Here is a 15,380-nt window from a genome sequence, read left to right as displayed (position 1 = left end):
CCTTCCTCCCACGTCAGCTGAAAGAATTCCTAATACAGAGCAGAGCATCGCATGGATTCCACAGGATGACAGATCCAAAGTCTCTGCCAGATTTAGAGAAGACCCACGACTGACGACTTCATACTTGCAGTCCACCAGACAACTGCCAGCTTTCCAGGTGAGTCCACCCAGAAAGTGTAGAAGCAGGAGTACTTGGCCACCTCCTTCCACACACACTGGTCAGTGTAGTTTAAAACAGGCACACTCCAGGAGAGGAAGTAAAGCGCGCTGCTCAAGGAAGGATACAGAACAGAGAAGTTTATTTTACACTATCCGTCCAAGAAAACAATCTCCATAAACCAGTGCAAAATGTGCAACAGAATCAATACGTGTGTCTCAGCTCTGAGAGCCCAAATTGGTGATTTCCTTTCCTGTTCCTCCTTCAGGCAGGTGCCCCATCGGCTTACGCTGGCCTCCGTTTGCACCATTGACAGAAACATTCAACCAATTTGTAGCAGGTTAATTTTACATTTCATACCAGAATGTGTACAAGGGACTGGGGGAAACCATACTGAATGAATGATAAGTGATCAGTGCTTAAAGTAAATACAAGGGCAGCAGGGGCAAGAATCCACAGTTTCAATAAATACAAGTGTAACAAGCATGGGTGGGTCTTAACTCGGTGGAATTAGTGGCATAATAATTCAGCATCATACAAAATCTAGCAGGGCTGTTGAGCGGTGATTGGCAACAATGTTCACAATAACTTATGCCCTTGAGCGAGTCTGCATTGAACACATTCTGCGGTTCCAAAGGTGTCAGTTCTTGCCCTCCCTCCAGGATGGGAGGGCCGGAGCCGGGGCAGCTTGGTGGAGGCGTCCTGTGAGGAAGGACGCTGGCCCAGGAGCCAGCTGTCAGGGTCCAGTGTACTCAATACCGAGTGGCAAATTGGGACTTTATTGACGACGTCTGTGCAAAGTGTGCTTCTCTCCATTTTCCAAGAAACCAGTGTCTGTAACTCCTGCACGAAAGCAGTGGTGGCCTCTGGCTCACTCCTTGTCACCCCAAATACCAAGTGATGAGCGCGCATCTCAGGGACTCACGGGCTGGGAAGCTTCTGGCGCTGACTGCCTGGCACCTCACGGATGGGGAGTGTAACCAGGGCCCCTCATCGGAGGCCTCAGGCAGGCTAGAACTATTGCTTGAGAGACTAGAAGGAACCTAGTGAGAAAAAGATGATCCTAATGGATATGTGGGAAGCTGTCTTCTTCCTCGAAAGCCTCATGCCCCCTAGGTAACGCCTAGAGGACTTCAGGGAGGCATCCTCGGGTATGAAACCTTATGCAGCTGTTCCTGGTGGCCTTGCCTACATGTTCCTCTACTAAGCACTAAATCCATGCATCTTCCACCGTGCCTGGGATTTGATCCCAGAAGACATGGCGGGGACCATCTGTGGATCGTCTGCTAATCCAGAGCCCAGGGAAAGAAGATGCAAGAGAAGCTCTCCATCTCTGGAAGAAAAGGAAGAAAAGGGGGAAGCCCACCCCCAAAGTGAAACAACCTTCCCAAATCCAGTAACCTAGGCATCCCCTCAAAACGCAACGAAATCCCGAACACTCCCTACCATCAGTATGTACCCTCTCCTCTCTATTCCTTTGACAGTCTCGGGTCATAAATTGGGTGTGTCTTCCATCCAATAACTTAAAAAAGGAGGAGGGATTGTAATAAGTTTTGCCTGGCTTGGGCCAGTTAGCAGCCAGTTTTTTTTTTGTTTTGTTTTTCTAGAATCTCAGTCACTGTTCAAAAATGGAGCTTGTAAATTCACGCGGATGTCAGAGTCTTCACACGGAGGAGACAGGAAGGGGCGGCGGGCGGAGGCCACGGAGGAGGGGGAGCGTGGAGGGGCGGGGACAGCCTGGGCCACTGAGGCAGGAGCGGAGGCCCGTGACCCGCGCGGGAGACCCGGAGACCCCGGCGCCGGGGTGGGGGGCCCCCGTGACTCGGGGTGCGGCTGGATTTCGTATTGCACAGAAAAGGAGGACCGAAGCTCGGCGGGCCTCCGGGCGGATCAGTGGTCCCCGCACATGGGCAAGTTCACAAAGGTGAACACGTTGAACTCCGTCATGATGGAGAAGCACAGGAACACGCCGTACAGGAAAAGGCACCCGCACCCGAGCTTCTTGTCCAGCTGCCACTTGTTCAGGTGAACGCCAAACACCTGCAACACACACAGCTGGGGTCAGAGGGCACGGGAAGAGGCGGCACCGGGAGGGGGGCTTTGGGGTGGCCGGGCCAGGGGTCGCCAGTGGCAGACCCTGCAGGGCACTGATGGTCTCTGAGCCCCCCAAGCTCCTCGCTCACATTTTGGAAGATCAGGACACCAAAAATCAAGAAGGGAAGCCAGACTTTGATTTTATTTATTTATTTTAAAGATTTTATTTATTTGACAGGGTGAGAGTGAGCAAGAGCACAAGCAGGGGGAGAGGCAGAAGCAGACTCCCCACGGAGCAGGGAGCACAACACAGGACTCGTTTCCAGGACCTCGGGATCCTGAACCGAGCTGAAGGCCAATGCTTAACCGACTGAGCCACCCACGTGCCCTGGGAAGTCAGAACTTTAAAAAAACGTTTAAAAATCATAATGATGGAACCAATCGACATAGGCATGTTGAACGGCCACCACTCCTCACCCCGGACGGCAGCCCAGCACTGCTCTGTGCCGCATCGCTGGTTCTGACTCCTCACCTTCTTGCCCCAAGTAGTCCCTGGCTCTTCCTGAGGACACATCTCCTGGCTGGCAGTGGTCGCATCTCTTCCATTCCTATGCCTGGGGGCAAGGAAGCTGTGCCCCCTTGCTCCTCACTGCTGCTTCCCCAAAAGCACCAAGCATAGAATCTAAAGCCTTCCAAAGCCATCCCATCTGGCTATAGTCAGCGCTGCAAACCCAGTCTCTTTCCCCTCCTCCCCCAGATCCCCGAATCCCATTCACTGTCACTCCTATCTATGGCACCCCTGTGGTTAGCAAGAACAGAGACAACTCCATCCTCTCCACGTCAAACATCCCGCTCTCTGACTGCCACCTCCTCTTTCCTGCTTGGTCCATCTTCTACCCTTCCTCCTGCAACTCCACAGACCTACAGGACCCCAGAATTTATGGCTACCACCACCATTTCACTGCACGCCACCCCCTGTACCCACCTCCATCCCACCTTACCCTGCGGGAATTCCACCAGCAATCACTAGAACCACCCTGGACATCCATCGCCATTCACTGGCCTCTCTCTAGTGCTCTTGTCCTCCTGTGGTAAAGTCACAGCCTTCGGTTCCAGCTTAGTTTCCAGCTACACCACATTGCTTCCATGCTGCTGACCCAGCCTGGAGGAAACTGCCTGGCCATACCTGCCGAAGGGTCTCACTTTAAATTCAAGCCTACAAACCTCGAAGGGGGCCATTTATAGCAATCATCCCACATTTCCCTAAGTGCATAGTCTCTCCCTTTCTTGGATGACTGTTTCCAGCCTCTCCTCTCTTCTCAGACCCCTTTACCCCCTTCTTAACCTTCACCCTTAGCACTTGACCGTGTTCCTGTCCCTAGAGCTCCACCACCAGATTCACTTGCTCGCCTTTTCTCCTGGTAGTGAGGACCAGCAGCCCACAGCCCTGCCCACAGCCCACACCTCCACACATGTACACAATCCTGCCTCCCCAACATTCGAGAACCTGGCCCCAGCAGCTGCCCTCTTCCATCTCCATCTGATCCCCATTCCACCCCTGGATTACTCCAACTGGGATACAAGAATGCTGCTAGTTATCTCATTTGAAAAAACAACTACATTTTTTTTTCTGGATCCCCACTTCTTTCTTTACAGTAAGATGACTTGAAAGAGTTGTAAATACTGCTGTGTCCATTTCTGTCCTTCCATTCTCTGTTAGCTTGTTCTACCCAATCTTCTGCCTCATTGCCCCACCAACTACCCTTTTCAGGACACACAACTTTGTGTCCACAACTTTGTATTTCTAACCCGAATGGCCAAAGCTCAGGACTCACTCCTGTGACAAGAGCCAATCACTCCCTTCACCATGAAACATCTTCTCCACTTGGCTTCCAGATGCCATACTCTGCTGGTTTTCCTTCTGCCTCTCCGACTGCTCATTCTGTTTCATTTGGCATTTTATTATCATCACCCTGACATTCCCTAACATCATCTTGACCAGAGGGCACCAAGACTCGGATGTTGGGCTCTTCTCTTGTCTGTCTATGCTCATCTCCTGAGGCTTTAAATACCGTCCACATTCTGGGGTCTCCAGCTTGGATGTGTCCCCTGAACTCACACTCATCTTTCCAATGCCTTTCTCGACCTCTTCCCTTATGTGTCAAACAGGCATTGGAAGCTCAAGATGTTTGACATTGGTCTTTCCCCACCCCCAACAAACCTACTTCTCTTCCACTTTCCAGTAACCCCACTTCAACATCCCAGGTGGTAGCTAGCCCCACCTCTTACAGGTTGCACAGATGTAGCTGTAAGTATGCCCTCTGATGTCAGATGGCTTGCCCCTTCATTCATTCGGTGACAATTTCTCTAAAGGCCTCAGATGTTCACCTGTATAATGGGGCTGATGTAGTGGCTACCCGAGGGGTGTGTGGCAAGCTCCAAATGGGAAAGTGTATGCAGAGCATTGAGCACTATGTGTGGCTATGACAGGTATCATAACCCTAAGTCACACAAGACCCATAGAATCTCCTAAGCTACAGAAAAAAGAATTGCACAGATTCCCACCTTTGGGTAAGGCAGTGTAGCTTTAGTAAATCCTTGACATTTGACTCACAGCCTGATCCTGTCTATGACCTCTAGTTTCCTGCCTGCCCTTCTGAATTCCTATTCTCTAGCACATGCCAGTGTAATTCAATGACTGTTTCCTTGAAAATTTCAGGAAAAGGCACATTGCATCTCAATGTTTTCTAATATGATATTCAACCACATTCCTGTATATTAACAGATACTTTATGTGGACCAGTCCATGTGTTGTTGTGAATCTATTCCTACCCCAACATGTCAGTTGAGTTGGAATGCCAGATTATACAAAAAGATACAATGGCCAAGATAGTGGAGTGGCATAAAAGTACACTGTCAATAAAATAATGTATTTTTAGTCTCTGAATATTGGTTGAACCCATGGATTTATGGAGATGCTTATTAACCTGGAAAAGATAATTAATTGGAAATCTACCCTTCTCTTTACTAATCCTGCAGAAAAAGTGGGATCTCCCTTTTGCTTTTGATAAAATGGCTTGTGCTTGACACGAGGCAGGGCCACACTTCTCAGAGGAGGGCTGGCTCCTTTCATAAAGCGGAAAGGCTTTCTAGTGAGTTGCTAGGATCCACTTCTAAAAGAAACAGCCATGAAGGAGATGGGACATCTGGAGGCTGATTATCCCCATCCACCCAGAGGCCAAGCCCATGTGGTGTACAAACAAACTGTAGCCAAAGAACCCGAGGGTGGGATCGGGGGGTGGGGAGGGTGATGGAACACAGGAACTGGAGAGGGGAAGGAGCTCTAGCCCTACCGTGACAAAGACGGAGGCCAGGAGTAAGCCCACAGAGTAGATCAGTCCTCTGCTGTTCAGCCGAATCTGTAAGAAAAGATGCACAGTTAGGCTTCCAAAAAGCACTTGTTCAGTGCAGGGACTCAAGCCAACTCTGAGTAGTGGTCAGGTCAAATCTCTCCTTTAGGATGGCAAACAATAGGCAGCTTTGGCAGGAGTGCTTTGCCACTGGCAGCGGGGATGTACACTTTCCTAGGACAGTCAGGGGGCTCACTTGTGTCGTTCACTCCCAACCCAACCCCATCTTTCCCTCCGGAGGCAGTGCTTCCTGGGCTGCCCCATGGCCACTTGAATTCTCTGTTGTGTGTGGCCTGATTCTCATTTGCCCACAACACTTCCCTGTGGACCTGATTTCCAGGGAGTGTGCACATTCTTGACATACAACTTTTAGGGTAAATCTCATGATATGAGTGATGGGAGCCATACTTTGAAAAATATTACTAAACTTTTTATCTCTTTTGCATTCAGTTGTCTGTGAACTCCCCCCAAATTTGATGGGAAGAGGTGGATGAGTCTTGCCATTGTGAGCAAGCAAAGAAGAGGAAAGAGTTAACATCCCATTCCTGATATTCAGAAGAGGATTTTGTTGTGTTTGTCTTTCAGAGTGGGGTTAGCTGCCAAACATTGAGGAGAAAGAGAGAAACAATTTTTGGAATTCTTATAAAATAGCACTGTCAAGTAGAACTTTCTGCCGTGATAAAAATGTCCTGTAACTGTGTTGTCCCATATGGCTGCCATTAGCCACTTGTAGCTCATACACCAGATAAAATTTTAATCTTACCTTCAGTTAATTCAGATTTCTATTTAAAGAGCCATATGTGATTACTGGCTGCAGTATTGGGCAGAGCAGGTAGGGAATATTGAAAGGCCAACCAGGCCAAAAAAGATTATATAGCATTTCTTCCATAGTGTAGGGAAGATGTCCCTTCTGCCTTGACCTAGGTCAAAGTCATGAGATCAGCTACCCCGAGATAGGAGGTATGCCTTAGAGCAGCCATGCTCAAAGCATCCTGCCTGAACCAGCATCACCTGGGCACTTAAATGCAGGATCTCAGCATCCTCCCCAGACTTCCTGAATGAGAAACTTTGGGGATGGGTGCGTCCATGTGTTTTAATAAACCCCTAGGTGATTCTGATGCATGAGAAAGTTTAAGAACCACTGACTTTGAGTAAGTACTGAGGCTAAATCTATTTCTGATCTCTACAGATTTGGGGGCTCAGACTTTGATATTCATTTTCACCAGTTCTCTTGGAAAGTCTTATCTGCATTGAGGTTTGGAAATGAGGCCATAGAGCCCCCACCAATGTACACTGTCCAGCTGGGAGTCAAAGGCTCGCCTGTGTCCACAGGAAGGAAAAGCAAGGCAGGTTGATCATTTCATTAGAGAACTGAGTGGTGATTATGAGTGGAAGTGGTCTGGGGCCATTCTGACATGGTTCAGGGCACCCCTTGCCACCCTTTTACCAGTTCACCCCTAGGGTGTAGGAATGGCACATGTGGGTATCTCTGTAGGTGAGTATGTTCGGTTTACCTTTTATTGACAGAAAACTCCATGCCCTTAATAGTCAAAACTTTTGTGTGGGGACCCAGGAGCGTAACACATCTCCTTATGCAATGTCTGTCATAGAGGGAATTCACTGGACCTTCTTCTGTTCTGCCAGCACAATCCATGTGAGCCAACCATCTGTTGAACTCCAGGGAAAGTATTCCCAGCCATTGAATGCCTTATTAAGAGCAAATGACTCAGTCATATCTCTGTGATGTTGAAGAAATGGGTTGACTTGGTTAAATCAGTGTAAAAAAAAAAGAGGGATTTAGACCCATTCTTGTCCGGCTGGTAGCTTATCTTCCTGCAGACTTTCCATCTGGCTATAGGTAGATTTTCTCCTTCCATCAGCAGGATAGGTATAAAGAGGCCAGTATCCAGGAGTATATCACAAATGCCTTCTACTGAAAAAGTATTCTGTCCATACTGAATCTACAATAATCCTACATGTACCCTGACCAGAGAGTTGAAGGGCAGAAGCAGGGCTTCCAGAGTGAGATGGCAGCCGCTGTGCAGAGTGAGGAAGAGTCCGCTGAGGCTCTCCTCTTCATACAGTCCTTGGGCTCACCCTGAAACTGTGAACACACACTCAGATACCCTTTTGAGCTCTTAACTATCAACATTGCATGGATTCTTCTAAGCATGTGGTCAATGCAATCCTAGCCCCACTCACCCTTTGAGCTCCAGGGTTGAATCCTTGTCAGCAATAAGAATTGCGTAAAGTGATTTCCTGCCCTTAGGAAACCAAAGAGCTAGTGAGAGCCAAGCTCCAAGCAGGAAAATTCTCTTTGGCTAAGCCTTCTGTCTTTTCAAAATGAATCATATTCAACTAGAGCTTTGGAGCTTTACTCTTCCTCCATTGACATAAAATGTCTAAGAGTGGTGCTTCTCAAATTCTAAATCTTGCTCCAAAGGCTAAAGACAACTGACGTGGTGGGGTTTATGAGTATTTTTCACATTTTCACCTTTTCCTCTACAATCTTCCTTTGGTAATGGATTGCACCCAGGGGTAATTTTTGTTTTTTTCATTCATTACAGACCTGGGGTCTCAGAATGTAGATGTATTCCTTGCTATCTGAACCCCCACCTGCATACGGACATGGCAATCAGGAATGGTTCCTTCAGATGCCCCTGGGTCTAACTAGAACATCTCCCAATCACTGGAGACTACAGTTGGTTTGGAGCAAAATTTGGCCAACTATGGGCCACGGGCCAAATCTGGCCCATTGCCTGATTTTGTAGACGAAATTTTTTGGAGCTTAGCTCGTGAATTTGCATATTGTATACTTCTGCTTTCATGTAGCAGTAGCAGAGTCAAGAAGTTTGATAGAAACCACGTGGCCCACAAAACTTGTATTTCCCCTCTGGCCCTTTCCAAAAAGTTTGCTGATCCCTGGTTTAGAGCATGGGCTTCAGACCCAGTTCACCGAACCCGTTCTGAATCCCTGCTCAGCCACTCACTTGCTTTACAATCATGGAAAAGGGACTTAACTTCCCCAAGCCTCAGTTTTCTGAGAAGTAAATTTCTACCTCATGAGGTGGTTGTGAGGATTAACTGAATTAATCCATGTTAAAAAGCTTGAACAGAATCGGAGAAGGACAAATATTATATGGTCTCATTCATTTGGGGAATATAATTAATAGTGAAAGGGAATAAAGGGGAAAGGAGGAAAAATAAGTGGGAAATATCAGAAAGGGAGACAGAACATGAAAGACTCCTAACTCTGGGAAACGAACTAGGGGTGGTGGAAGGGGAGGAAGGTGGGGGGTGGGGGTGACTGGGTGGCGGGCACTGAGGTGGGCACTTGACGGGATGAGCACTGGGTGTTATTCTGCATGTTGACAAATTGAACACCAATAAAAAATAAATTTATTATTAAAAAAAATAAAGCAACTTGCAAAAAAAAAAAAAAAAAAAAAGCTTGAACAGGACCCAGCGTACAGTGAGCAGTGAGTTCTCAATGTGTCTGGGCCATTATTCTCCACTCACTCATGAGCCATCTAATCCCTTCTCTGGTACCCCTGGATGCTTCTTTTATAAACTCACCACTCAGCAGTCCCCTGATCAAAGGGTCGGTAGATAACAACCACCACAAGGGTGGGGACCATGTCAGATTTTATGCTCTGCCTGGCACAGGGCTGAGCACAGACCACATGCTTCAGTGCATAACCATTGAACAGACGATGAATCCATTTCATTGCAGAAGTCAAATGGAGCAGAGGGGACTGGTCAGAGAGAGGCTGGGAGCAGGGAGACCCTGGCTGCCACTTTCCAGATGGTGTTCCAGAGGTGATACAATCCTGTCCAATATTCCCTGTCCCTTTTCTCCACTTTATTTTTCTGTGAATGTGTATAGATTTTTTTCCTCCTAACATTTTATCATGAAAGTTTTCAAGCATTCAGAAAAATGGAAAGAATTATACCCATTTATTGTACCATTTTACCGAAGGGCTGGATTTAGTTCACAGGTCTTTTGTTTCTAGATACAATTTCTCTGTGGTGACATCCACAAATCATAATTGCAGTGTTCAATGTGTTTTGGGAAATGTATATACCCGTGTAACCCAAACTGTAGCCGTGATACAGAGCACTTCCATCCTCCCCAGAAAGTTCTGTTATCTCCTCATCAGTCTCACCAGCATTAGTCACTGCTTCTAAGGTTAGCCCAGCCAAGAAAATTCATATAAATGGAGCCCTATAATATGCATTCTTTTATACCAGTATTCTCTTTTACTCAGCATAATTTTTAAAGATTTCTTCATTTCCTTTGTGTTTTTCATTGTATCAATAGCTCATTTCCTTTTGTAACAGCATAAATATATCACCATTTGTCTAATTATTCTACTGTGTATGGACATCTGGGTTGCTTCCAGTTTGGGGCCATTAACATGCATTGATTTTATAATTCACAAACACAATGAAAAGAGACCTACAGTGGCCCCTCTCACTCATAGGAGAAGCAGGAATGAAGATAAGGAAGATAGCCAGGGGGTCTGCTGGGGCCTCAAACAGTCTTTCACACCCCAGCATCTCCTCTCTATAGCTGAGCACTTGGGAGCCTCTCCAAACAGGAGAGATTCACCTTCCCCACCTTAACATACCACTGTCTCCCTTTTGGAATCTCAGTTTGGTCAGATGGGGTGATGGGGTGCGTACCTCCTTTCTGCCCCACCTCTATTCTGCTCATCCCTCCCTAAGTCCTTTTGTCTCTTCCAAGTTCACTGAGCCCTCACTGGCCCTATCCCCACTTCTGATGCGGATCGTGTGCTGACCTTGCCTGGGTAGTCTTCTTAGCTCCCAGCTAGTCCCACTGTTCTGACAGCAGATGCCCAGGTCTTCAAGTTTTCCTCCTTCCACGCAGTACCTAGCTTCCCACTAGTCTACATACACTGTGTGCTTAAATAAGCTGAGCACATGTGTATGCTTGTGCATGGATGTATGTGCGTATGTGCGCACACATGTGAGTGCATGTGCATGTTGGAGGCAGTGAGGCTGAGTGGCAAGGGACAAGAGTGCAGAGCTGGATGAGGAGACGGATGTGGGGGGGGGGCTTTAAGCTTATATTTAATTTTTTTTTAAAGAGTTTATTTATTTGACACAGAGAGAGTGTGAGCATGCACCAGCAGGGGGAATGGCAGAGGGAGAGGGAGAAGCAGGCTCCCTGCTGAATAGAAAGCCAGATGCAGGGCTCAGTCCCAGGACCCTGAGATCATAACCTGAGTGGAAGGCAGATACTTAATCAACTGAGCCACCTGGGCACCCTAAGCTGATCTTTTTAGGGAACAGAGTGAGGGGGCACCGAAATAGTTTGTTTTTTTGTTTTTGTTTGTTTTTTTTTTTTTTTTTGGTAAAAAAATTTGAGGCATAATCTCCATATAGTAAAGGCTCAAATCCCTACTATTGGCTAAGTTTTGATCAATGCCCATGTATGTTCCCATGTAACCCACATCTCAACAAGATATAAAACAGTTCCATCCCTTGTCTGAGGAAAGCATCCTCGTCCTACGGACCGACGGGAAAGCGGCTTCTGCAGCCCAGCCGTCCGTGCTGCAGACCGTCTGCCCCTACTGCCTACGTCCTCCAGTCCTTCCTGTTTCTCCTGCCTAAAGGACATCTGGACACTTCGAATTTTTCCATAAAACTGATCATTAAATCTTTAGAACTGTTAGGAACCAAGGACCTCCCTTCAGTAGACTTTTCCCTGATTCCAACTACCTTAAGTTTGCTCAAATTTGTGGGTGGCTTCATCCCCTCGACTAAACATTTAGTCCTTTGTTAGGTTGACATCACAGAAGCACTGAAATCAACAGTCCAATAAAATACGAACTAGTCATGAAAAAAAAATAAAACAGTTCTATTACCCCAATAAGTTTCCCCGAGGGCAGCAAATTTAACTCAACCCCTTCAAAAACTAGTTTCTTGGGGCATGTTAAGCCACACAATAGCACAGACTGTTCTCATTTCTGGGCTACCTTTGCAAAAGGCATGAGAGCCCCTGCTGTGCATAGTGTTGATCTAAACAATGGTTTCCCTGCTTCCTGAGTCACTGAAGCAGGGGTCCCTTAAGTGCAAATGCAGAAAATCTTCATGGCAATGCCCACCAGAGAGCATACAAGGCCCAACTGCCCTGACATTTAATACTGTTTTTATTTCTTGCCTTCAAAATATGTGAATTCATTCTCTAATTCCTCATGGCAGTTGTTGCAGAGAAAACAGAAGGCTGGCTGGTTGCCAAGTCAACAGGAATTTAGCCCACAATGCATGCATATTTTTCATCTGGATGCACACACAGACACCCATTCAGACCTAGTTTTATGTGTGCACGTGGTTCATAAATAGTTCCCTAAATCTTACCCTAGGGGGTCAGAAATTGCCAGCTTCAAAGATTCTCACTTCCCCCATACTACAGTTTAAAATCTCTCCCTGATCTGAGATCAGCTCCACACAACCAGCCAATTTTTTAGGAAAAATAAGAAGATCCTGGATTTTTGCTAAATATGTATGACCTGGAACACCTGCTTCATGTCACTTTCCATTTTAAGATTTGGGTAACTGGAACACCTGTGTCGGTGTAGGCTCCAAATTGATGTGTCTAGCCTTGGTTTGATGTTGTAAGATATCACCGGGAGGGAATCTCTTCCCCTGAACAATTAAATGTGGTGAGAAAGTGAATAAGCCTACAGAGAAGAGGCACTTTAATGACATCTGGTGCCTGAGTCCCATCCTGTCCAGAGGCTCTCACAAATATAGGGTTTCATGGAATTCTAGTGGCGATTCTGGAGGTAGGTAGGGCGGGTTTTGTTTTTCTCATGCTAAGATGACACAACTGATGCTCTAGGAGTTCAGCACTTGGCCAAGGTAAGACTCTGCTCACCAATTTCCCATTCATGTGTGGGTGTGGGTTTTCCCCACACACCCAAGCATTTCTGTGACCCCAGATGGGTATCCTACAACTTAACTCTTTAAAAAAAATTTTTTTTTTTTGCTGTCACACTATTTACTCAGTGACAGCATCAGATCCCATAGGTGAAGGGCTCTATCCTACAAGACAGCCCTCCCCCACCCCAGATGACAATACAGGTCCAGAGGTCACCTGTACTTCTGATGGACTAGCTATAGATTGGAGATTCGTTTTATTTTATTTTATTTTAATTTAATTTTATTTTTTTGTATATTTTTTATGGGAGTTCAATTTGCCAACATACAGCACAACACCCAGTGCTCATCCCGCCAAGTGCCCTGCTCAGTGCCCGTCACCCAGTCACCCCATCCCCCCGCCCACCTCCCTTTCCACCACCCCTTGTTCGCTTCCCAGAGTAAGGAGTCTCTCATGTTCCGTCACCCTCACTGATGTTTCCTGCTCATCTCCTCTCCTTTCCCCTTTATTCCCTTTCACTAATTTTTATATTCCCCAAATGAATGAGACCATATGTTTGTCCTTCTCCGATTGACTTACTTCACTCAGCATAATACCCTCCAGTTCCCTCCATGTTGAAGCAAATGGTGGGTATTTGTCGTTTCTAATGGCTGAGGAATATTCCATTGTATGCATAGACCACATCTTCTTTATCCATTCATCTGTCGATGGACACCGAGGCTCCTTCCACAGTTTGGCTATTGTGGACATTGCTTCTAGAAACATCGGGGTGCAGGTGTCCTGCCGTTTCACTGCATCTGTATCTTTGGGGTAAGTCCCCAGCAGTACAATTGCTGGGTCGTAGGGCAGGTCTATTTTTAACTCTTTGAGGAACCTCCACACAGTTTTCCAGGGTGGCTGCACCAGTTCACATTCCCATCAACACTGCAAGAGGGCTCCCCTTTCTCCACATCCTCTCCAACATTTCTTGTTTCCTGTCTTGTTAACTTTCCCCATTCTCACTGGTGTGAGGTGGGATCTCATTGTGGTTTTGATGTGTATTTCCCTGATGGCCAGTGATGCGGAGCATTTTCTCATGTGCTTGTTGGCCATGTCTATGTCTTCCTCTGTGAGATTTCTCTTCATGTCTTTTGCCCATTTTATGTTTGTTTCTTTGCTGTTGAGTTTACTTTTTTATTTTTTTGCTGTTGAGTTTAATAAGTTCTTTATAGATCTTGGAAACTAGCCCTTTATCTGATACATCATTTGCAAATATCTTCTCCCATTCTGTAGGTTGTCTTTTAGTTTTGTGGACTGTTTCTTTTGCTGTGCAGAAGGCTTTTATCTTGATGAAGTCCCAATAATTCATTTTTGCTTTTGTTTCTCTTGCCTTCACAGATGTATCTTGCAAGAAGTTGCTGTGGCCAAGTTCAAAAAGGGTGTTGCCTGTGTTCTCCTCTAGGATTTTGATGGATTCTTGTCTCACATTTAGATCTTTCATCCATTTTGAGTCTATCTTTGTGTATGGTGCAAGAGAGTGGTCTAGTTTCATTCTTCTGCACGTGGCTGTCCAATTTTCCCAGCACCATTTATTGAAGAGACTTCCCTTTTTTCCAGTGGATAGTCTTTCCTGCTTTGTCGAATATTAGTTGACCATAGAGTTAAGGGCCCATTTCTGGATTCTCTATTCTGTTCCATTGATCTATGTGTCTGTTTTTGTGCCAGTACCACACTGTCTTGATGATCACAGCTTTGTAGTACAACTTGAAATCCGGCATTGTGATGCCCCCGGCTCTGGTTGTCTTTTTCAATATTAGATTGGAGATTCCAAGGACCTCCTCCTTGGGTTTGACTAGTTTGTTAGAGCAGACACATTTTACCAACTAGATGACAGGTATGTTATATAAGGATATAACTTAAGAGTAGCCAGATGGAAGAGATGTACAGGGTGAGGTATTGGAAAAGGAAGCAGAGCCTCCATACTGTCCCCAGCAAACCGCTGTCCCCAAATCTCCACATGTTCACTAATCTGGAAGCTCTCTGAACCCTGTCCCTCTGGAGGCTTCACTGCAGAGGCAATTGATTAATTCACTGACTATTGGCAACTGATTCAACTTCCAGCCTTTCTCGTCTCCCTGGAGGTCAGGGTTTGGACTGGAAATTTCAGCCTTTTAATTACATGGTTGGTTCTCCTGACAACCAGCTCCATCCTTAGGTGGGATCCAAAAGTCACCTCATTAGCATAAAAGAAGATACCTATAGCTCTTTGGAAAAATCCAGAAATTTTAGGAGCTCTGTTCTAGAAACAGGGATGAAGATCAAACATATTTCTTACTATACATCACAATATCACACGTAACCAAGGAGCTGGTAAGGGATTAGTGTAGACTGAGAATTGGAATTCTGACAGTAAATTCTAGACTCTTCCTTGCACCCTGAAGGGCACGTGGAAAATGCTAGAATTCTCTTCACCTACTAATAGCCCTCAAAAGTGGCATCCTAGTCTTCCTGCCTATCATTTCTGAAACCATCCTGAATAAACTGTCACCCTGAATAAGCTGTAAGAACTACAGATGTCAGTGTGGCCAATGCCCTTGAGACCGCATGGCCCAGTACTCCTTCTTATCATTTTTGTGGGATCAGCTGCCTCTCCACAATGAGTACTAGTATCTATGCCTGGAGAGCTTGTCCCTGAACTATGGAAGTGTCAAGCTGCCCTATATCAGTGACTCTTGGGATGGATACATAAATACGAGGCTCCCCTGCCCGTCAGATGGGGTCATTCTGAGATAGGAGTGTGCACCATTTGCTAGAGCCCCTCAACCTCATGGGCTCAACTGTAGTCACCGTGACTGCTATTGGCTGCCTTCCTTACCCATCTCACCTCCCCGCT

The 15,380-nt window shown here is 46.3% G+C and overlaps 1 protein-coding gene across 2 annotated transcripts in view; it reads right to left on the bottom strand.

The window, feature by feature from the left end:
* Positions 1–282: 282 nt before the first annotated feature.
* The window catches only part of SLC24A3 (solute carrier family 24 member 3), a 477,919-nt gene continuing 462,821 nt past the window's right edge, over positions 283–15,380 (bottom strand). Inside the window, exons 16-17 of one of the 2 annotated variants that reach the window (XM_072736499.1) lie at positions 5,545–5,610; positions 283–2,197 (exon numbers count right to left, since the gene is read on the bottom strand). In XM_072736499.1, the coding sequence (XP_072592600.1) occupies positions 2,048–2,197; positions 5,545–5,610 (216 nt within the window). In that variant the 3' untranslated portion in view covers positions 283–2,047. Of the gene's footprint in view, positions 2,198–2,385; positions 5,365–5,544; positions 5,611–15,380 lie in introns of those variants that run through there. The other variant, XM_072736500.1, reaches the window with a different exon arrangement.

The sequence above is a fragment of the Vulpes vulpes genome, chromosome 14 (genome assembly GCF_048418805.1).
Source record: "Vulpes vulpes isolate BD-2025 chromosome 14, VulVul3, whole genome shotgun sequence".
Taxonomy (NCBI): domain Eukaryota; kingdom Metazoa; phylum Chordata; class Mammalia; order Carnivora; family Canidae; genus Vulpes; species Vulpes vulpes.
This window is presented reverse-complemented; position numbering and strand designations above follow the sequence as displayed.